This window comes from Drosophila kikkawai, chromosome 2R, assembly GCF_030179895.1.
Source record: "Drosophila kikkawai strain 14028-0561.14 chromosome 2R, DkikHiC1v2, whole genome shotgun sequence".
Classification (NCBI taxonomy): Eukaryota; Metazoa; Arthropoda; class Insecta; order Diptera; family Drosophilidae; genus Drosophila; species Drosophila kikkawai.
The window spans coordinates 8,876,684-8,901,212 of record NC_091729.1 but is presented as its reverse complement, the minus strand read 5'-3'; the positions used below and the strand labels follow the sequence as shown (position 1 = coordinate 8,901,212).

Below are 24,529 nucleotides of genomic sequence, written 5' to 3'. Positions count from 1 at the left end.
TGCATAAGAAAATGACAATCAAACTGGGGGCACGCAATTACTTTGGCCAAAGACCTCGGGCTCAAATGGAGTGAACGGCGCCCGAATGTCAATTGGATTTTTTCCCTTCAAAATGGCGACCGTTTTTTCTGACAGCTTTCGAATCTCTTGGCTGCCCGAGGGGGAAACGATAAATGCATAGAATAGAAACGTCAACAAAGAGTCTTGCATCCTCTTAGCCTGGCCCTATCCCAGATTGTTTGCCACTCTCAATCATTTGAAGCTGTCAGAGGAATTTGAGAATTTGAATTGAAAGAAATGGGCGTGCATTTCCTCTGCCAACTTTCTGTTCTTAAATGCTATGGAAAGATTTTTCTTCCATTTAAAACAAGAACTTCATAATACCATGAAGCCCAACTAGCGTCTCCAATTTGCTAAATAAAAAACAAGTAAAACACCCATCACAGAGTCCATGCGGCCTGGCCAGAAAAATAGTTGGCAGCCCAAAAGTGAGCGCTGCAAAAAATCTCCTTTCAAAAATATTCCGCGGGGAACTGGAAGCACAGAATTTGAGCTGCAATTGATCCTGTCCTTTCCGGCGGAAGGAAGGAGACGATCAAATGGTGTCCATAAAGCGATGACGTTCAGGACTAGGGACAGCTGGTGGCGGGAGTCTGACTTGCAACAGTTGGCGGCGGCAAACAGAGGTGACATTTTATGGGTCACTTGGCTCGGGCGCGACAACAACGACGCCACTCAAATATTTAGTCGGAGCCCCGGAATACGCGAGGCACTTTATTTCTTGGCCACCTGCCCAGTGGCAAATATTGCGCATACGCCGCGTGGCCAAACTGCATAGGTATCGCTTTTATTGCAATCGCTGTGAAATATTCGAGGAGCTCTGGTCCTGCGGTCTTGCGGTCCGCCTAATCAGGCGAAGTGGCAGAGCGCCATTTTCTCGCACTCGCCCGGCCATATTGATGTATGAAATTTTTGTACAATTTATGCGATGGCCGTCGCATAAAATGAACGACCAACTCAGACACGAGTCCTGGCAAATGGAGGGAAAGCGAGTGGAATGGACGGGGCAAAATGGCAACTGTTTGCGTCGCATTGCAGATGAAACCATTTTTTCGGACTCGAGAGACTTTTCCGGCCAGTTTTTCCGTTTGGCGCGTGAGCAAATTAATTTTCAGCGCACAGAGCAAAAAATGGGTTTTGCATGGGCCTGGCCGGGCCCGGCCAGAGATGGAAATGGGCGAAATGCATGGTGTAAATGATAGCCAACCCTTGGTGCGGTCGCCACTTGCCACTCGCCCCTCTGGCTCAATGAATTATGAATTCGCTTCGCCAGAGAAATTGTTTTTTCTCCGGCCAGTTTTTATTTTGCGGCTGGGAAAAAGAATTATGTGCCGAAATGTTCTTAGCCATGTTCCAGCCAGACTTTCTCCACCTCCCCTCCTTGCCGATGCCGGCCTTGTTGTTTTAGAGCCGGCGAGTTCTGACGACAGTTTTCGCACTGCTGGAAAATTAATATTTGTACAAGTGGATTTCCAGCTGTATTTATCTGTTTTTTCTTTTTTTGGACTGCCAGCTAACCGCGAAAAGTTGATGACAAACTGCGCGAATTTTCGGAGGGACAAGGAGGGAGCTCTCAAGTTGTTTCTTTTGCATGTGACGGGAATTTAGTGTCCATTTTACCCGAGCAGGCGAGGCGATTGCCAAGTTTTCGTATTTATTCTTTGGTTCAGGATTATCGCAAGGCAAGTTTATTGTAGTTGTGGCTCATTGAATTTCGTATTTAAGAGGATGTAAGACGCTAAAGCTTTATGCTTTTTTCATTTCCATAGAAATGCCAGCTAGTCTTCCTTGATTTAAAATGACTTAACACTCTTATTTTATCCATCACCTTGTCAAAGAAAAAGAAAATACCACATTAATAAACCCTAAATGACGAAAATGAAAAACTTGATAAATTTAGACTTGCACACACCCATTAAAGCCAACACACACAGCTACACCAGTGTGTGTATTTATTATTTATGCGACTGCTACGGATGATTTATGTTCGGTTATATTTGTCGACAGGCGACACATTGAAAGCGACACAGAGACACCACTCTACATGTGTTTGGTTAAAAGTGTTTGCCCATTTTTAAATACAAATATGCAAACAACAATGGCCGTAAAAGCGGCGGCAGTGCCACGAACATGGCCAACAAACAAGCAGGCAGGCAGGCAACAAACGAACAAACAAACAGCGCCCAGACAAGCAGCCCATCGACATCGGCATCGGCGACCAGAAATATTCACGAGCTTGTCGGGAGATACAACGGCATATGTAAGGGACCCCAGCCACGCCCAGCTCCAGGCTGTCCGCCCCGAATGTAAAATATTTCCTCTGCCCGCCGTTCAGAAAATAATTTATATGCACTTACTCGTACATTCCGAGTCGAAGCCGAGCCAAGCAGGGCCGGAGCAGAGATGCCATTATCATAGCAGCTGGAAAACACCGGCATTGCAATTCACCGAAGCCAAAGTTCAATAGACTCGGACTTGGGCAAGTTGCAAGAGGCAGAAACGGCCAGTACGGATGCAAATGCCATTCATCACTTTAAGTTTTCCATCGCTTAGCGGGAAATTGAATCGGATTCGGAATAGTAGGAGGGATGCAAAAGTAAACTTAAATATCCTGTGGAGAACTCTCCTGAATGATAAGCTACAGGTAAACTATGCAGCTGCGATTATCTGCGTTCAACTAAGAAAGAAATGTATCTATCTTATTTGGAGCATCGAGGTATCTCTGTTCTCAGTCAGTCAGCACACAAGCTATGCCAGCCCTTTTCCATCAAATAGATAACACTGAGGAAAGCCCATCCTGGAACCCATATGCTTACAACCCATTGAGCAAATCTTCTTGGTTCCTTCGAAACCCCAAGCACAGCAAGGGAGCCCGAGTACAAAACATAAACTATGCAATTTCGGCGTCTGCTTATGAGCAAAAAATATAGCTAATTTAATGGGCCAGACCATATGAAGCCGACCCCCAAGACACCACGCATTACGAGCCCTTTCAACGCACCAACGCATCTCGGACGAAACTAAAAATCATAAAAACCAAACTTTGCTGACCAACACACTGGCCGTCCGCCTAGTCCGAGCCACAGGAATTGGAGAGCATGGAAAGGCGAATGAAATATCATAAAGTAAGCGATTTTTTAACAATAAAATGAAAGAAGAGAGCAACAAAAGGTGCGGCTCCGCCCACTGCCCCACCGCCCGGCCAGTGGGGGCTGCGTTAACAACGGCACAGCTTGGCATTTAACATGGCCCATAAGACCAAATATAGAATGTTCAGGACCAAAAATAAATGACATGCCCATTATGGCCAACAGTCCGGTTTTCGTAGATACACACTGGGCCCATGAACGCCATTTTTCCATCCCCTTTCGTACGGCCAACACTTGGCCGGAACGTGATTTACCAAATTAGTGTTGCTGCAGGTCCAAGTGGCGTTGCCCGAAACCGAAATCACATAAAACATGACTAAAACAATCCCTAATAGTCGATACGATGGCAGTAGCACAACAACAGGAGGATTTCTGTTTTTTTAGTACGTTTGTTTTGGAAAAGTAAGGACACACCTAGCTAGAGGTGTACCTAAACTGTGCAACTGTATTCCTTTGGTTTAAAAGTAAAGGTACTTAATGTAAGGTATAATATTATAAAGTACAATTAATATATTTACTTTATGAAATACTTCCAAAAGTTCTTATTCAAACAATTATTCCAAAAATATTATTATAAAGTTTAGGAAATCCAGTGAATTTATACAAAAAAAGTAAGAGGATATAAATAAAATGAACCAACAATATATTTTCCTTATCAAAAATTAAATTCCTCTTATATGTATAATTTCTTTTCATTAATTATAGTACTAGCTCTTAGCGAAGAAATATATTACCAATATATATTTCCAAAATTAACAATGAACTTAAACTACAATAAATAAGCACACAAACCCTCCATCCCCATATACACATTATTACACATCGTTCAGGATAAATTCCAGTGAGCTGCATCAATAAATAAGAATCGTTTTCGGGGCGATTAACTTGGTAAGCGTGGTGGTGGCTGCGGAGGAGCAACGGGGGGGCCCGTCCAATCCAATATATGTATGTTTGTATATATGGGATTAACCCTAAATGTGCTATGGCAATTATTGCCAAGCGGATGACGCTGACTGCGACGCCGACTGCAGCTTTGGTATGCCAACTTAATTTTTAGCGTAGACGGCAGCAACTTGACCCATATTTCCATTGAGCTGGCACCGCTCACCAACACACCCTTAGCGCCACTCGAAGCACACACACACACAGCAGCCACCACCAATACCCCAATACTCCCCCTTCCCGTTCTCCTTCCCCTTCCCCAGGACGAACGGCCAACGGTTCCTATCCCACTGCACATTAGCGTACTGAAAACTGAAATTTTGTCGTCGAAGCGGCAAATGAGCTGGAAGCTGGTGGCACGGGGCGGGGTGTAGGTGGCAGAGAGGGGGAGTGTTGGTGGTGAATGCTGCTAAATAAATATATATATATGTACGTATATATATTGTACACATAAATCTATATAAATCTGTATGTACACGGAGGTATGTTGGTAACGAAAAACGAACGCAAAAGCGAAAACCGAACTGCGGGCAGTGGCGGTGGCTGAGCGAGTGTGGGAGGGGGCTGGGAGGGGGCCAAAGACGCTGCTTTGCGACGGCGCAAAAATAAATTAAGTAAAAATTAATGTCACAACAGAACAGGAACGGCAATGGCAAAGGCAACGGCAAAGGCAACATTGGAGTCCCAGCGTTGCCTTGGCTTTTTTAAATGAATTTTATTAGGCAGATGAGCTGGCTGCTGGCTTTCTCTCCCTTCTTGTCCACTTTCCAAGCACCGCCGGTGCCTCCCAGCCCCCCGGCCACCCCCTGTGCGTCCCGTGCCCCTGTCCCACTTTTCCACGCATAAACAAACACTTAAAGAGCGTATACAGGGTGCCTCGGTTGCAAAATCAAATTAAGCGTTGCTGTTCTATTCTGCTCCACAAAACCCCCGCCCGCCCACCGTCCTACGCCCACCCTGCAAAGAGAGCCACGCTCTCTCTTCGGCCTGGCACTCTCTCTCTCTCGGGGAGTGGAGAGTGAAGAGTGAAGAAAGTGCGTGCGTGAAAGCTCGTTTTTGCTAAAATTTTAGCCCTGGATGATGCTGGAAGTTCCGCCTCCTTGGGCCCTCCCGAATGTTGTTGCCGTCTTTCAGGCACGCATAGGCATAGACATTTTAATGTCAGACCCGTGCTGCCAGAAAAATAGGAAAAATCGACAGATATATATGTATATATTCAAAGGCATGGAGTGGCAGCAGGGAACCCAAGGGGAGAGTGAAAGCCGAGCACACAACTGCACGCAATTTCGTTACGATTTCCACTGCCGTGGCAGTTGTGAGCGGAAAAATGCATTAAGATAGAATGCCAGAGATAGCGCCTGAATATTGCATGTTATTAATGCTGGTAATGCAATAATGTCTGCCTGTCGGCATTCAGAATGCGGAAAAAGCCGAGGAGTCCCAGCAGCAGGAGCAGGAGAAGGACACCCCCGTCGACTTTAATTTGTGGCAATTGCAATTACACTTGGTTGATTGGCTGTCAAAGGATTTTAATACGTCTTGGCTGCTGAGTACTAGACGCAGAAATAGATCCCAAATACAAAATTAGTTTTCAACTAAAAAAAACCACAGTATGTTTCGAAATAGTATTACTTGTAGAAATGGAGATATATATAATTATATACTACATATACTTTGGGTATACATATGTATACTTTACAGACATATACAGAAAGAATTACAATTTGGTGAAAAAAAAAAAACAGTTTTTGAAATTTTGTACATTTTGAGAACGTTTATACAATACTTCTCTATAGTATGTTATGCTACCTCGGAGTAAACGACTTCGAAAAATGATTTTCCTTACTCAATGTAAAATTCTCCCAATATCCTACTTAACCATTCCATCGTAATGTCTCGTATCATGATTCTTAACCATTTTCGATATAATTATATGAGCTTTGTTTAAACAAATTTATACAGACCCACTAGCTACAGCTACTAGCTACTACATCCACCCAGCAGACAAAAACTTTTGTTTATGATATTAAAAACGATAGTTTTGCGGATTTCAAGCGAACAACATGTCAGATTCAGGCTTGTAAACGATAATAAAGTTAATCACCAGTCATGGGTTTTGTGGCAGAAAACGCTATAATTTTCGAAATTTTGGGTATAATCCTGACAATTTGCGATATTCGTTCGCTATTCGTCCGTTTGCGCGTCCTTTATCGAGCATTTTGCGAAACTAATGCGGAATGTCCTATTCTTTGTCTGTATTTAATATTTTTGGAGGGCATCTTTTGGATCCATCCTCACTAAGTCCGCTCTTTGTCTGGTGGGTAGGTAAGATCCAATGGCGTTCAACCCTTTAAATTCAAGACATACTTAATTTCGAGTACCCGGCTTTCAAAAACCAACTCTGTACCTCTAAAATGCACTTAAAATCAAGTCCTATAGCCGTACCTGCGATTATTCATTCACTCCAACCACCCTGATGAGCCATTAACACTGATTAGTAATGCGTCGCTTAAAAAGATGCAGCTGTGTTGACTGCACACGGCAGGAAGTAAGAGATACTAATACCTGCGGGGCAGCTCCTTGCCGCTGATTATCCTCTGCAGGTGGGCCAAGGCAGGTTGCGTGCTTTCGCCCATCGCTGCCCGCGAGGTAATTGACCAACATTTTCAATTAATTTTTGCCCCAATAAGCAGCCAGGCTACGAGGGATCTGCGACAGGCAAGGCAGCAGACGCCGCTCAACCACCTATTTGGCACCCGCTTCGCAGGAAGCATTTACATGGCCCCAGAATCAGAAACTTCGCTGCGGACGCACCGCAGTTGAGTTATTCGCAGCGCAGCTGTTGGCCAAGTCGGCCCATTCCGCCCAGAAGGCGGCTTGTTGGCCAAGTCCCGGGGTCTGGGAAATACGCCACAAAATATGGCTGTGGAACTTTATATATGGCAACTCGTTAACCTTCTTTTCAGCAGCTGGGATATTTATCTTGTTATAACTATATAGTTAAAGGCAGAGTGTCAAATGGGATAAGCACGGGTGCCCAGAGCACCTGGGCTTCCTTCAAGTTTTATGTCAGGTGTTAACCGGCCCATTAAAAAATAGTTATATTAGGGTGTAACGCTAAAAAATTCAATAAACTTACAATAAAGCTTATGGCTATGGCTAATGGGAGTCATTTCAAATTTAAGTTTTAGAAACTTTCCCGATATTATTATTAAAAACATTAAAGATTATAAGGTGACGGAAAATTGTTTGAAGTTCAAGTCATCCGTTTCGACATCTTTTAAAGGTATAATATATCTATTTCAGGTCTTGCAACAGTTTAAATATAAATACGAAATTTAATATTATTATTAGGTTAATATAATTAAGTTGAAGAATCTCAATAAAGTTTCAAGTTTTCATTAAATTTAAATAAATTTAAAGCTAGCCAAAAAGTTTCTGAACTCGAGTTACTTTGTTCCCCTTTCAGTCCACACCAACCCCTCTCTCTTTGCAACTTTGCAACTATCAACCGCATTTTCCAGAATACCAGAGTACACACCGACTTTCTGTATATATAGTATAGTATATATAGTCGCACGCATCTAAACTCTATATAGCACACACACAGGCTCGCGGTGTAAGTGATTCCATGTGCATTAACTTAAATGCTTTGCGGACTGGGCACTTTGCTTTCTAAAAGCAAAACTAAAATAAAATACAGAAAAAGCGAAAGAAAATTGCGGAGGGCGGCAAGGAAAAGCAGAGGAGCTGGGTAAAAACGGCTTTTTCAAACATTTAACGATTTTTTAGGTCAGCCATGAGCGCAGAAATATTTTAGCATAAAGTACGAGTGCACAAACAAATACAAAATTTATGTAGGTGTGGGCTTTAGTTCATGAAAGTCAGACGACGACGCTCCGCTCGCAAATAATAGTGCGGTTCAGTTTATGAGAATTTCCCTTTGGAAGTTCGCAGCGCGACTTATTAACGTACTTCAGGATGTGCATTAGAGGAGCGAGTGCTGGCGCTGCTTCCTCTAATTGCGGCATCCACAAGAAATGAGGCCTTGCCGCAGCTTGACAATGCTTACCATGAATTTCGTGAGTTCTTGAATACGTGAACACAAAAAAGGGACAAAATCGAGTGTAAGGGATTTAAATTAACAGAAATTCCGCACTGTGTATTGCTGTGTATTAGTGAACAAGAACCAAAAGTCCTTTAATTTATCAAATAATTAAATCAATCATAAGTACATCTGCAATTCCACTTCCATTTTCATGCAATTTTAATTGGTTTAATTCTAGTTGGAAACTCTCCAAGTATTTATTTAGAGTTATAATATCATTTCATTTATATGTATTTCTCAATTTCCGTAAGTCCCTGTATCAATAATGCCCTATTTCTCTTAGTTCATGATGTAAATTCATAAATTATGCTTCGCATAAACATAGTGGTTGTCTTTGACAACTATGACTAGTAGTATTATTGTGCCCCGAATGAAATGCCATCTCTATCGAAAATTTATACCTCGCATAAACACAGTTAACTTTCGCTTGCTAGCGATTACATGAAATGCTGATTATAGACACACTTTTTTACCAATTCGTGAACTAAATTAATTAACTATGTTTCATAAATACCGAAATACGAAATAAACAATCGCAACAATCAGAGATACCAACTGTATTCGACAAGTAAACCTTGCATAAAGGCCTAATAGTAAACCTCCGTCTGTAAACGAATACATGAAATGCTGTTGCACACAATTCGTAAAATGAATTCGTGAACTATGCTTTGCGTAATCATGGAATAATAACAATAGATTTTCGAACCATTTGGCGACTATAGATGGTATTGATTGTGTCAGCGGAATGGGCTGTCATCTCTATGCGACAATTAAGCGGGCTGGGAGCACGGCTTGCAAAATGACGAGGCAGCTGAAAAGCTGCGTTTCGTGATTATTGCACATATGGCACGCACTGCACATCCCTCTCTTTCGCCGGCCCCCACGCCCTCTCTTTCTTTGCGCCGCACTGTCCCTTTCTCTCTCTCTCTCTCTCCCTCTCTCGCTCGTTGGGGCTGTAAATAATTTCAAAGTCTGCGTTCCATTGAGAAAAATAGGTCACCAGTGTTGTTGCTGCCGTTAAACTGGGCGTGACGGCAAAAGTGGCGAGCTGGAGTTGCATTCGCCACGCCCACGCCCCGCATCCCCCTGAGCTCCCTCTGAAGTCCCCCCAGGACCCTTTCAGCATAAGGTTGCTACGTGTAGTCCTAAAATTCAGCCGAGCTCCGCACACTTTTCACTCGCTCCCCGCCCAATTAGGTGGGCGTGGCATACATCTCTACACATAAATTGCACAGGATCAACTAGTGGTTAATATTTGATGGCAGCTGCCTGCGTTTTTTTCCGAGCAGCAGAGGCACGGGCCCTGCAACAACTGCATCCGAGCTAACCTGCAGCGACCTACTTTCCGACAATGCATTATTGCAGAAGCTGCAGAGCGACAAGGGGCTGGGATTTTGGGGGCAAAGTGCTATTCGAGAGCTGCATCAACAAGTACACACTGAATAATTTGCAGACCGCCCGCTAGGAGGAGCTGGGCGCTGAGTGAGGACTCCGGCTTGTTGAATCTTCTTCATTCCTGCGTGGTACTACTGTCCATAAAAAAGAAAGTGGCAAACATAAACTCGATTCCTAGAGTTTTACCCCTTGCAAACATCCAGCGCAGATCCAAATGTCTCACTCAGCCGTGTCTTAACTGGTTTAAGTGAAATCACAAAGGGCCGAGAAAATAAAGTAAGAAAATATCTTGAAATAGTATCATAAAAGCGGGGATAATGGGGGAGAACTAAAGAGGAAACGGAATATGGTAAGTTATCCTTGCAGTTCTATCAGCTTGAGTATTACCAAAAACTAGACATTTCTAGACAAGAATTTGTAAGAAGTTAGAACTGATTTTTCAGAATGATCATTTGTATTAATAAATTTGTTTTACTTCTTTAGACACTTTACTCCCTTCATTTGACAGTCTAATTATTAAATTTACATTCTTTTCAACCTCAGAAAGAAGTGTTAAGTATTTTAAATAACAAATATTAACGCCAAACATGGTTGAGTTGATCTAAAAATTTCATAGTAATTAAAAACAATGATCGACCTGAAGATATCCTGTACAGAAAATATGCAGTGTGAAATTAAAATAAACATGGAAATGGCTAATTCACGTTCTGTAATTATGTTCACACGTATTACATTTTAAATTAAATTAAATTTTAAATTAAAATCTTAAGTCAGAAGAAATGAAGATAAATGTTTCTAGGAACATGTTTAGCAACTCCCAAATAACGAGAAATGTTGCTAGGAACATGTTGAGCAACATCCATTGATGCTGCCAAAACAAATTAGAACTCCAACTTTATTGTTCCTATGTTTATTATCTGATTTTTTTTTTAATTTTAAATTTACTTTTAACCGAAATTCACTTGTATAGCTTTTTCAGGATTTGTCAAGGCGCCAAATTTTAAAACCAACTTTATTTGCATGTAAAAGATAAGAATGGTGTCAACTTTTTTAAATTTAGCAGAAATGCTAAGAAGGACAACACTAGTTAACTTCGGTTCGTGATGCTAATAAAGAATTCGGTGAAGTTAAAATTCACTGTTAAATATGCAAGTTTAGTCATTAGAAAAACTCTTCTAGAGTTTTGGGGCTTTTACTGGATTATTTGTGAAGGTGCTTGATATTAGGACTGTTATGGTAGCTGTGCGACAATTTCTCGAGCTCAGTTTCGGCAAAATTGAACAAAAAGCATCTCCAGGTGCTTGAGTTCCGACTTCACTCGCGTAATTGTGTCACAGCCTCTTAATCCTGTCAGCGAACGACCCATGAAAGGGTTGACTAAAAACTATGGAAAAACGCCACCAGCGAGAAGTACTTGAGGTAGCTATTTTTAAAATTCGTTTATTACAGTTTTTGGGTAGTTTACCTAGTACCTCTTCCTCCACCAGCTAGTCTATCAAGGCTGCGGCCCAACTGTTGGCAGGCACTTTTTATTTTCAGAGCTAAAACAACTTTAGCAGAGCAACAAATAATAAATAAATAACTTGGCAGCGAAAGAGCAACTATGCGAAAAATGAAATAAAATGTGGAGAACGGGGCGAAGGGTGGGCGAAAAACAAGGCAGAAGGAAAAGCGGAGGCTGGCTAGTCCGGCGAGTTGAGTCAAGTTGAGTTGAGCCAGGCCATGTCCTTGGGCAACTTCCCACGCAAGGATGTTGCCCAGCAAAGGTTACCCCATCGCACTCGCACTCGCACACGCACACACAGATATGCGCGAAAGCAATCAAAGAGAATGGCTGAGGCAAACACATAGATAGAGGGATACAGACACACTCAAGAAGAGAGAGGAGAAAACAACATAAAAATTAAAGAAGCTTTAAGTATTCCCTCTGTTGTTGTTGTTGCTGTTTTTGTTGTTGAAAAGGGAGAATGGTTATTGGTTTGGCCGCTCTGCTTCTTCTGCTTGCCACATCTCCTTCTTACCCATAAAATTGGAACGCTACATTATACGCTCTCACGCACTTTCTCGGCTCTCCCATTTTGTTGGTCTCTCTCTCTCTCTCAGTCCTTTTCTCTCCGGTCTCAGTTCCCGGCTCTGCTCTCAGTGTTTGCCTTAAAGCTCTGCTCGGTGTCCTGTGTGCGAGGCCCGTATTAATGTGCAGCGATTATGACCAAAGGATCCATAGTCCGCTTCGGGATACACCTCGCACAGGAAAGTTACAAACACAGATACAGACACAGACACACAAGTGCGTTCGTCTATTTAAAATGAAGTCACATAAGCATTCGAATTTAAGATTCAAGTCCTTCTCGGATCAAAGATTATTCGCCAGTAGCGAATGCCTCCTTGTACTGAATTCATCGGTATTCCAAATGGATAATGAATAGACCAACATTCTGATACTTTATCAAGTCTCAATAAACATGGGTACATTTTAAACGTGTGTCCTTTTTATACCCTTGCAGGGTATTAAACTTTCAGTTAGAAGTTTGCAATGCAGTGAAGGAGACCTTTTCGACCCTATAAAGTATATATATTCCTAATCAGCATCAACAGCCGAGTCGATCTAGCCATGTCCGTCTGTCCGTCCGTCTATCCGTCTGTCCGTTTCTACGCAAACTAGTCCTTCAGTTTTAAGGCTATCTGAATGAAACTTTGCATATAGTGTTCTATATACTCTCACTGCTATATATGTCGGAACGGGCCGGATCGGACAACTATATCATATAGCTGCCCTACAATAAATTTTTAGAAAAAAATTCTTCATGATCAAATTGCAATCTGCAAGGGTATACACACTTCGGCATGCCGAAGTTAGCTTCCTTTCTTGTAATCATAGATTTAGATAGAGTAATATTTGCCAAGGTTATTATATCTTTATCTTTGATTTATATATGGCTTTGTTGTTGAAATTTGAACACTATATCAACATCTATACTTTTTGATTTTATATTTTTTAGTATTTCACGAGCATTTGCAATTTATCTCGTTTGCTGTGGCACCGAGTTTCCCGCCCGAATGATACTAATGAATTTTCATTTTATATGCACGACAGTAATCGGGGTATGAGGGCATATTACTGCTGAGGGACCTCCAAAAGAAGCGCGACCTAATGAAGTGAAATGTGTCATAAACTGTTTAAATTTCTCAGCGATATTAATATTATATTAATGTCACAGATACATGAATACATGAACTAATATACAAATAGATCCTTGAACATATTAAGAAAACACTTTACGACTATTTAAGTTTATATTATTTATTCAAACACATACATACATAGATGACTTTAAAACTAACAATCCAAGATGATCTAACACAGCCCAAAGGTAGAGGGAACCACCTCTTGGGGGCCACCTTATGGCACCCACTCGTCCACGTCGACGGTTTTCTGGGAATACTGGCACTCCATCTCCTTGTTGGCTGCCGCTGACCGCTCCCGTCGATACCGCTTCCCTCCGATGAAGCCCACTATCAGGAGCACGAAGAGGGATCCGCTGGCCACCCCGATGATGGGGATGGTCCAGGGATTCAGCTCATCCTCGTCGTCGGTGGCCTGGTTCAAGCCCAGTATTTGGTCGAACAAGGTGCGCTGGCAGCTGAGCGACCCACCCTCCACGGTGGTCTCGTCCGGGACGTATCCTCTTGAGCAGTTGCAGATGCCGGACTCCAGGCAGGTTTGGTGTGGACCGCAGCCGGTCGTCAAGCAGGAGGCCTCGTTGCTCTCGAACTGCTTCTCCCGGCATTCTCCTTGGAATAACACAAAGTCCTCGGGACACTCTAGGGCGGTGAAGGCCGCCGTGGAAGTGGTACTTGGGGCCTCTGTACTCTCCTCCGAGTCCTTCTCCGAGATGGATTCCGCGCTCACTACAGCACAGCGCTCCTCTGCCTTATCCCAGCGATATCCTGCGTTGCATTGGCAGCGCTCCACGCCAACACACTTGCCGTTCTCACAAGACCCTCCCACCTTGCAGGTGGGCACGCAGTCGCCGCTAACACCGTCCCCGGCTGGCTGCAGCTGGGTGTAGCCTTCGCGGCAGGCACAGGTATTGGGGGCCACACACTGGGCGCCCGGGTGACAGGGCGCCTCACAGATGGGTTCGCAGTAGTGCCCACCATCCTGGTGGTTCCTGGCCGAGACGTAGCCAGCGATGCACTCACAGCGATCGGGGGCGGCACAGCTAGCGTGCGCGGGGCAGGCACGACTGCAGATTGGTTCGCACAGGCCCGACTCCACCGGCAAGTAGCCGGGACAGCACTCCCTGACCAGCCGTTGGGTCTCCTGAACCTCCACCGAATCGTAGATCTCCGTCGTCTTCTCGGTCTTCTTCCATATCTTCCACTTGGACTGGGGCTTCACAATGGTCCGCTGCTTGGTCACGGGCACAGAAGTACGAACGGTCTCATTCCTTTCGCAGTAATTATCCCGCAGGCCAGCCGCCAGGACTGGACTCAGCAGCAGAACAAGGGCCAAAACTGTCTTCATCGCTACCACGTTGACTTGTGTGAACGCCACCACTGTCGGCATAGGACTGAATGCAGGCAGCAGACAGCGCTGGCTTGAGAGCTATCCGAGGAGGATCAGAAGGGAGAGCGCAGGCAGGCAGGCAGGCAGATAGGTCACAACAACATCCGCAGCTAGATAAACCCTCTGCTCGCCACACTGGGAGAAAATTCAGGCTATTTCTGGGGAACCAAAACTGATGTCCGTATGAAAATTAACTTGGTGTCATCTATAATAATTATTAACAAATTGCAAGATTTCTATTATACACATTTAATTTTATGCTTTGCGTTTTGGAGTTTTCCATAACTTTGCACTTGTCAGTGGTTTTATCTCGAAGTGTTACCATATCTGAGCCGCTGCCAAAGGTCACCCTCGGATTGAGGAGACAATGCCGAGTTGGTGCCTCGGTTTATCGCAGTGCCCTCTATGCGGTCCTCTGCCACTATCATAATACCCGCTTCATAAGTCGCCCGCATAAAGACACTGATAAGGTCGGAAGCAACATAAAGATGCAATTGTTTTCCATTGAGAATCGGTACCGATATGACTCACAGAAAGCGGAACCAAATGCCATGCAGTGTATGCGTTTTTGCTATACAGTTATCATCGCTACTAGTAAGGAATTATGTGTGATGTTTCTCTACATACTCCATGTTTTCTATCGGTTCTCATGGTTGGAAACAACTTCTCCACAAAATGCAAGTTATTTTTCTGTTTGACCCATATATATATATATTTCTTTTTACTTTCTTAACTGATTTTTATGTTTGCTACCTGCTCATCTGGAATTTTACCTGCTTGTTCTCCAACTGACCAAAAGAAAACTCTAAACTCACACAGTGACACGTTTATTTTTAACCTAATGAACTGTACGAATCCGTTTCTTAAATGACCCGGACTATTCTGTATTGAATAATATTATTTATGAAATATAAATAACATATATACAAAATGTATTTATTTGTAATGTCTATACCTTTGATTTCAAATAATTCCGTTTTTATACAATTTAAAAACTACAACGACTGCATACTTTCTACCAAAAATTCAAATTTCACTTAAACACTCTTTGGCTTTAAGCTGTAAATAAATCAAAAGATAAACAACAAGTTTTTGATTATACTTGGAACGCCTTCTTAGTCTTGTAAACCATTATCTCCATTGATATACAATTCCTAAATATGGCAAAGGTCATTTATTAACAGACTGGCTGTGCCCATGCAGGCGCAATTCAATTTAGTAGGATGAAACACATAAATGTTTCAGCCACTTGAATATATTCTAGCACGCAGGATGCCTGACGTCATCGGAGCTGGAACAGTTACACATTTGTTACTTTTGTCACGCTCGTTTCAAGTCGGGATCTCTGGGACTCTGTTTTGTCGGGCACATTGACACTCACATTCGCATTCGCATTCCCAGCGAACCCAAAAAGAGGAGCGCTCTCAGGAGCACACGAGTGCTCGCTCGTACGTACGTGTGTGTGTGTGGGCAACGCAACTGTCAATGCAGGAGCAGGAACAGGCGACGTATAGGGCACGTATCCTGGGCCGCAGGATGCCCCTCCCCGTTCCGTCCCTTCCTGGCTGGCAGGCCGCCTTTATGGAACATATGAACGGATGAATGACAGCTGACATAGAGACAAAAGTGTGTGTGACACAGTCACATTCTAATCTAAAATAATTGAATTGAAGTCAGATTGCAACTGATGCCTGGCTTTGCTTGTGTGTATCTCACAGATACAGATACAGATACGGCACGGCACGGCACGGCGCGGAGCGGTTGCTTGCGATTGTGTGCTGGGTGTCCTGCCTGTGCAAAGTGTAACTGTTGGATAACAGATAAACGGCAAACTTGTCGTCGCCGGCATGTGTCACTGGCAGTCGGCCCGTATCTGTGTATCGGCTCGTATCTGTATCTGCCGGCGGCGTAAATTTCTGTACACTCGTAAAAACACCTCTTCATATCATATTATCATTATTTCGTTTATAATAATATTAACACAAGAAGTAATCTCTCCGTGTCAAGGTAATACATTCAAAGCTCTAAAATTGGCGTGAAAGAAATATAAACTTTTTTTCTTTTATCCTTTTTTATAGTGGAGCAGTTGCCGACATTACATATGCGAAGCGCCGCATAAGATAATTAATCGTTAGCTAGGTCTTGCTAACTGGATTTCGGTTTGGCATTGTCTGCGAGGAGGCTCTAGCCCCTTTCGGTTCTGGCCGAGATTTCTCACGTCGGCAACTGCAATTAGGCCCAGGGACTAGTCAAAGTTCTGGGCCCTGAGTTATTGCCCCGACTTCGGCTGCGATTCGCGACTCGCTAATTGCCGGCCATAAATTTGCATTATCTCACGTAGGTAAACCTCCGCCGAGGCATTCAAGCGAGTCCCGTCCCGCCCCGTTTCGTCCTGGAGCGCCCCTTTCGCTCAACTGTTAACTTATCTAAGTTGCTGGCGGCCCCCAGAAACTTTGGCCCCTGTCCATGTGACATCTGCTGCTCAAATGCACAGGCACGTAGCTGCCTCTGGAATCAGTTTGGGCCCGGGTTAAGCCAAGGTGGCTGATGGGGTCGGGATTCCCCTGCCACGGACAGTTTAACTGGCAGCATGTTAAGGTATTTCATGGCTAAGCCTCTCTCCTCACCTGAGTGCCCGCCTCCAGCTCTCCGAGGAGTCAAAGTTTTGGTCGCACGAAACTTTGCTGCTCCCAAATGATACGACAATAATTTTAATTATAGATTAGCAGCCAAATCCTCGAGTAAGCACTAAAATTCCTTAAATTATGGGAGCAAAAGGAAGGTGTTTCCATGAAGGAACTCTATTTCGTCGATCTCATGTGAAGTATGAATGCCAGTTTAAGTAAAATATAAATAACTAAAATAAAGAATATTAAAATATAACAAACAGAGTTGCAATGTTAGTCTTCAAATTAAGATATATTTGTAAAAAACAAATTTGAAACAAAATTGCAACTATTCAAGTATTTGCTTCTATATCCATTACCAGCCCAAGGCCTGGCCTACTTACGAAAAAATTAAGTTGGCAACAAAAAGAATAAAGTACAGAAACTGAAACTGAAAATAGTTAACCTTAAATCTCTTTTTCATTCGTGACGCGAAGGTTAATAGAACAAGCGCAGCCATCTGAGGGGAAAAGTCCAACTAAAATTAAGCATTGTTTTTCAGCTTTTGTGCTTCGGACTGCCAGCTGCCAGTTGTCCCAACTACAAAAACCTAAAGAGGGAAAATAAAACAACAAAATAAATAAAAAGGACACGAAGAAGGGGTTGGGGGGGGGGGACACACGTGAGAAACTTTTGCAAATGGAAAAGTGAAACTGAAAGCAAAAAAACTGCGTCGCCGGCTGTGATTAAAAAGCAGCGACGCTATTTGCTGTAGATACACACACACACACAGACACATGCCGCGTAGTACGAATATAATTTGGTTCAGGGGCTCCTCAGTTCTCGGCTGCGGCCATTTTCATCCGCTGCAAAGTTTAAGGTCCTTCATACATAAATAAGCAGTAGGCAAAGCGGCGTCGCCTCAAAGTACGGCGGCGAGGTGCAGAGGCAAAGGCACAGGCAACGGCAACAACTAAGCGGACATGACACCCACTAGAAGAGCGTACTCCAAAAATGGCCAGCAACAACAGCGGCAACGGCAGCCAGGACACTCATCAACAACGGGCCAAACAAGGGCGATAAAAACAAGCGCAACAAGGACTCTGAAACCCGACATGACACATCGTCGTCATCATACACGAGCGCCGCGTAACAGTTGCCGAGATCCTGGCAACGCCTATGCCCCTGTGTGAGTGGGCGGAGGCTGTTCGCCAGTGTGCGTGTCCTTTGAGCTGGCAGTGTGGCAGTATGGCAGTCAGTCATGGCTGCTGGGACATAATTAAGGACATAGCCGGCCAAAGCGAAGGCAACAATGAGAGCGGCGGGAAGTGAATTACTTTTGGCGATACTCTATTCGTATTCCTGCACAGTGGCTGTTGATAAAGGGAGTTTACAATCTGAATTAGAGGCTATTTTCCAAAATAAAAAAAAGGTTATTGCAAGTGAGTCCAAAATTTAAAGTAGATATTAAAGTATGTGAACAACATCGCGTATTCGGATTTAAACTCATCACAAACAATGAGTTTGAAACCGTCCTTCCTGGATATATCCCCTAGATCCACCACACTCTCAGCTGCACTTGTTTTAGTCACCTCGCTGGCTTGATGTTTGCGTTTGTATTTGCTGATGAGCACGGAGTGTGTCTGTGCTGAAGTCTGCATGAATGAATGATGAAAGGAAATGGCTGGGGAGGCTGCCTGGGCCTCAGAGTGGGGCTGAGCGTAGGAGGGTTTCTTGGTCTGAGCTCGGTCACGGAAGACAAAGCCTCGAATAGGCATAATGAGCGTAAGGAGCGCAAGGAGGCGGCGGGCTGAAGGAGCTCTTGGGCTCGGGACAATGCAGCGTGAACTGTGTCATATTATTAATGAAAAAGAGCCCGGGCCAAATGAGCAGCGAGTGCAAATGATGAAAACAAAACAGGATGCCGCAGTTCTTTTCTCTATGCAACAGCCTCTGCCAAATGTGTGCGCACTTGCGGCCGAGTGTGTTTGTGTGTTTTTTCCCGAAAACGAAAATGAAAATCAAGTCCAAGCCCAAAACCGAAACCGAAACCGCGGCACCGGAGCAAATATAAGGACGACGGAGCGAGATTCAAGTTATTTATTTGGCAATTGTCCTCCGAGTGGGTGCTGCCTTGTTTGCTCTTGGGCATTACTCTTGCTCCCGGCCGCCAGAACGTCTTACCGCCCGACCGACCACTCACCAGTCCCCTCCGGCCCCCGGCCTCTCGGCCACCCACTCACTTGCCAGCTGTGTATTTGAATGTGTCGGTGTGGTCGTCGAAAGGTCAATGGAACAATTTTAAAATGCTTGCCCGAGAAATAAAACAAAAAGCAAATCAAGTCCAGCACCGAGCACGGGGACGTCAACTGAAGCCTCGTGGGGTGCGGGCGAAGCGAAAATAATGCCTGCGGTTATGGGGCCTTGTTGTGCGAGGGTTCCTCCACATTTTCTGTGATTATTGCGAGTTTTAAGAGTGTATGTCAACATAAATACATTTGAAAACAGTCCTAGTTTAAGAGTAGATAAGTTTCAGGTCAACCAAAAGATACAAATTAATATTATTAATAATATTAAATAATTCATTTGTATATTTATTACACGATATTTTAAAATCTTTTACAAGGAAAGTCCTTTAGTAAAATTAAGAACCGTAAGCTTATCAGCATCAGTGCTCTTCAAGGTATTTCTTTTTTAATATATTTTCGTAATTTTGTTTCTCTATTAATAATATTATTGGGAATTTAGTTCCACACCCCCTTTTTCAAAATATCTATATAAACGCGTTTAAAAGGTGTATAAAAATGCAATTTTTGAAAATATTGAAATCTTTAACAAACATTTATACACTGAAATTGGTCGTACCAAATTGTATAGCATGTTTTTAGACAAATTTTGAAAAGTTTTAAAAGCCCTAGATATATATGGAGCACCATAATTTGTAATTCTATATACTTATTTATAATTTTAACATTTTTAAGAGAATGTTCAACCTAAATCTGGTGTATTTTGTATTGTTTTAAATGCAAGACTCACCTTCAAATTCCTTCCCAGTTGGTTCAGAATCAAAAGACTATTTGATCAGTATATAAGGATTCAGATGATCTGGTTGAGCGATCGATTAGTTTATAAATATTTAATTTATTGTATTGCGTGTTGAACTTGTTGTCGGCTTGTTCGTTAGTATTATAATTGTATCAAATACTCTATCAAATCGGTCTCCAAAAATTTGTGTTGTCTGATAAGTAGCGAAGTAATGCAATTAATTTTATTTTAGTTCGTTAATGATTATTATTTAGTTAGATGCGAGTATTGATATATGCGTATAAATGTATCGAGTCGACTTGAAACATTTACTTTCAGCTTATCCAAAGTGTTTATGGAATATCCGATCTTAACGGGGTTGCAATTGAACTGTGGTTTCGTTAGCTGGTTCTTAAGTTATAGCTTATTGTTAGTAATAATATTTATAAATCTTGTGCGTATTTCAGTTTCTCGTTGAGAACTTCGAGTTCTGTTACTGCATTTCAAAATAGTTTGGCGAGATAAGTTTCCAATGGAGGAGGCTTTTCCACGTTGAGCTTTTTTATTGGTTTATTTTGCTGTAATATATATTAAAAAGTTTTTCTGGTTTTGCATTTTGGTATATTTTTATATTTTATATGGCTATTACAGTATGCTCCTCCTTTGCATTTTCAAACATTATTAAAGGGAAGTTTTGGTTAATTTTAATTACAAAATCTTTTCGGTAATGGGCTTATGGATTTCACTTTGAAAAGTTATCTATTCAGTTAAATTTTATTAAAGGTTTCACGATTTCATTTATTGATTTGGTATTTTCCTTATACTTGGCGCTTGTTGCCTTCCGAACATTTAGAACTTTAATTTTAGTTTTCCTTTATTCTTCCGATTCTCACTCAATAAAATTAGATATTGCTTAGCATTAAATTTTGTATATAAACTTTAAAGGGTTTATTTGGTTTTAGTTTTGATATCCATTGTTTGTGTTATGCGAGTCGATGGCTGTAAAGGGGAAGACAATAATACATCTGAATTAATCACAAGTTATTTAATATGCAATCATCGGGAACTTCTCACTTGTTGACAATGTCACTGAGTATCCTTTGGCCTCATTCATTCGTACCCCCTTTGGCACAGGCGGCCGCCCACACAATGTGAACATAAAAGTAACCATTGCCATTTATATTTTGGCACCTGTTATACAGACACACACACACACACACACACACACAAAGATGAGGGACAGAGAGCGAGCATGAGCGAGGGAGAGCGAGAGAGTTGCACTTGACATGTGGCAGAAGGATACTTTCTATTTTGAATCTTGATTGCTTGATGGTCAATTAGCAATTTGCCAGGGAATGAATTCGAAAATAATAAAAAATCCAAAATATCGAAGGGAGAGCACGGCGGAATAGATGCAGGAAGGATGTGCGAAAATATCTGTACAGCAATAAGGCAAGGACGAGCAAAATGGTAACGATAAAACCAACGATGATGATGATGATGCTGATGGAATTTTCACAGGCACAAACACGCACACGCACACGCACACACGAGTCCTGGGCCAGAGAGAGAAGGCAAAACGTTTTTGGTCTTTCTTTACCTCCTCTTCTCAGGAATAGCAATAGGAATATCAATTTCCAGGCACAGATATATCTGAGTTTTGTACATTCACGGGTTTCACAAAGGTCTGTTCATATAGTTAGAGCCTAACAGGATGCCAATCCTTATTTGCAATACTTTTGTGGTCCATAATTCACTGCATACTTTTAGGCACAACAATTAAAATATATTGGGCCCCCTTGACTATTACTGATTTCTGGACTAGTTCAATGGGTTTACCTGCTGGAATTGTTGTACATATTTCTATTTTTTATTTGCAGTCTTTTTGCTTGTGTGAGTGTGGGCACGCTAGTATTAGTATATACACGTATACATATATATAGAATTGTTGTGCACACACACAGACATGGCCACGCACTAACTCGCACACTCACACAGCTATACGCGCGCGCACCGTTAGCGACAGACGACAGACACACGCACACAAACGGGGCGAAACGGATGGGCGAGGAGAGGAGAGGAGCACACGGACACGGAGGCGGAGGCGGAGGCGAAGGCGGGCAAGGATTCGGAGGATGCGGATGCGGACGCAGACCACGGGCAACGCAACGCAACGCAACGCGACGCGACTCTCCGGCTCTGCTGGCACACTCTCAATCGTTCAATCGCTCAGTTCAGTCGCTCAATCTCTCGGCCGTGCTTGGAGGCAAAAGGCAGCTGACAGCACAACCCGAAACCGGAACACCAACTGAGCCCGATGCCTGTGCAGCATTGGCAGCCAGGCGCCGCTGGAAGTGACTGCAGAGTCCGCTGGAGGAGCCGAGGCACGACAGGCGGCCGAGCGCAGCCGAGCATCCCACGACACATCCTTGTGCAGACACGACATCCGACATCCCAGTTCGACGCTGCGATGCCACAGCCCCCAGGCTGGAAGATGGGCCACGAGTCCTTGCCAGTCGTCAGGACTCGCACTCGCGACTCCACAGCGCCTGGAAGTCCGTGTGGTGGCACGTGTGTCTGTCTGTGTGGCTTAGGCGGTAGCTTTAAAGCCCTTCCCGGAAAGCTCGCCTCGGCCACGGACTCGGAGGCTGTAAGAGAGCGCCAAAGATGTGCGCAGCTTCTCTTTCCAGAGCTTCGAAAGTATCACAAATACAGGGTGCCAATTCGGAGTGGTTCTGTGACAGTTGTGCATGATCGGGCTCGGATTTTACTCCAATATAATATTTATATATTTCATTTAATTTTTAATTGGGTCAGAGATCTAAAAATTAGAGTTATGAATATAATACAGATAACAGATAACTGTTATTTTAAAATTGTCGATCCCTGGAAATAACAGCAATTTCGTCTAAGCCCATGCCCATTTATGCCCTTTTATGGCTATCCTGAATGATAGAAAGTGTATTAAAGTCGGGTCTAGATGGAAAACAAAATAACAAAGTGCCACAGAAACTGTATTTTAATAATGTTTGATATTCTCGTAAATGGAGTATTTCACACTTTAAATAAAGCTTGTTAGTGCAAAAGCTTCTTCCCACCTTAGACCCCAAACACGTTGACTAAAGGATGTTATTATATACCTGAAAACGTACTTATTATTTTAGTGTTTTGAGGATTTATAGAAAGGTTTTTTTATTTTCCTTCAAAGTATTGAAAGATACTTGGAGAACATTCATTCATACATAAAGGGTCAAATTCACGATACAAAAGCTTACACCCTCGCTTGTGCGGAACGATATACGGACACACGAACATAAGGACGAGCTTACATACAAAAGCAGCATGCGTAGGTCCAGAGCCAAAAATGATTTATGACCCCACAAAAAAATTAATTTAAAGTAAGTTCGTATGAATGAAAAATGGCTTTCACAAACTCAAAACTACAGGGCGCCTGCTGAGCAAGAAACCGTTGCAAGAGAGAGAGAGAGAGAGATACAGCTGGAGGAGGAAGCTGCAAAGCTGCGCTCTCTTTGGCCCTGGACACTTGTGGGCCGGCGTCTCTTAAAAAACGTTACGCTCCCACTCTCTTTTGCTGGGCTTTAAGCTCTTCAGAGCCTTCCATTGCAGCTATTCCTGTGGGTCCTTCCAGTGGCTCCCAAACCTCGTCGGGCTGGTACCCGACGACAAAGTGAACGAAGGACACGGCAGGAGCAGGTCGGAGTACTGCTCGGCTTTTCCCGTTCACCTTTTTCTCGGCCGTTTGCCATCGGTTGGTATCCATGAATGAATGCTGCCGATATTGCCAGTATTCGCACCTGGCATGCAGCGCAGGGCAGACGGCCCAGGCTGGTAGCTGCAGGACATGCATATCCTGAATTTCCACTACAGCCCCGCCCATATGGCTAGGGGGCAGGGATCTTGTTGCAGAGAAAATTTCATCAGGGCTCGGCAATTTACTTTCTTTGGTTACTCAGCAAGGCCAATGCAGGCAGTCGTCTTTAATTACGTATACGTAGTGTTGGCCGCTCTCTTGTTTTTACTTTCTTTCTGGGGGAGTACAGTTACCTTAATTATCTGTTGGCAATTCCTGATGGGAAATGATGGAGATGTCCCTTTTCAGTGAAAATCAATATCTATATATCGATATATGTAATTGGTAAAAACTAATCATTTCTCCTATGGAGTTGTTCTCTGCCATACGAACACCATTTATATTAAAGAAAACTGATTCGAAATGAACTTGGGTAAACCACAAATGCCTGGCTGTAAAGAAAACAGGAGACTGAGCTAACTGACTATTCCTATTATTAGTTTGCACACTTTAATTGAATGAAAAGGGCTCACAAGAGTTGAAGCCAAGAGGAAGTCTAATTAATTTTCCCTCTCTATTCTGGTCTCATTTCACCCGCCAGCCCCGTCCCGCCCCGCCTCGTTCGCTTTCAGCCATTGTTGTTGGCATTTGTCGCGGCTCTTTCAATTGCTTCATTTTTATCACAAACAAAAACAGACACACACTCTCGCATCCTGTGGCTGTGTCAACCGCATCTAAGTGGCCTGCGCCAGTATCCTTGTGCATGTGTATCCTTGTACGTATCCCGTCGCCGCTTCCTCTTTTTGGGGCCAGTCCACAGTTCTTTGTTTGTGCGGATTTTATTTAATTTGCTTGGCACTTTGT

General features: G+C 43.1%; 2 protein-coding genes across 3 annotated transcripts in view; both read right to left on the bottom strand.

The window, feature by feature from the left end:
- nAChRalpha5 (nicotinic Acetylcholine Receptor alpha5) overlaps positions 1 to 20,107 on the bottom strand; it is a 52,761-nt gene extending 32,654 nt beyond the window's left edge. Inside the window, exon 1 of the mRNA XM_017167913.3 lies at positions 19,867 to 20,107. The gene's annotated coding sequence lies outside the window, so the exon portion shown is untranslated. The remainder of the gene's footprint in view (positions 1 to 19,866) is intronic.
- Positions 13,024 to 16,985, bottom strand: NimC4 (Nimrod C4). 2 transcript variants are annotated; one of them, XM_017167763.2, is made up of 2 exons: positions 16,852 to 16,985; positions 13,024 to 14,396 (listed from the first exon to the last, which is right to left on the bottom strand). In XM_017167763.2, the coding sequence occupies exon 2, from the start codon at positions 14,222 to 14,224 to the stop codon at positions 13,055 to 13,057; it is 1,170 nt and encodes a 389-aa protein (XP_017023252.1). In that variant the 5' UTR covers positions 14,225 to 14,396; positions 16,852 to 16,985; the 3' UTR covers positions 13,024 to 13,054. The 2 variants fall into 2 exon arrangements, with proteins under 2 accessions (XP_017023252.1, XP_070140823.1); XM_070284722.1 differs by lacking the exon at positions 16,852 to 16,985 and adding an exon at positions 15,180 to 15,863.
- Positions 20,108 to 24,529: the final 4,422 nt, after the last annotated feature.

Coding starts and splice junctions, on each gene's coding strand:
- NimC4 (XM_017167763.2), bottom strand. CDS start 14,224: ATGCCGACAGTGGTGGCGTTCACACAAGTCAACGTGGTAGCGATGAAG.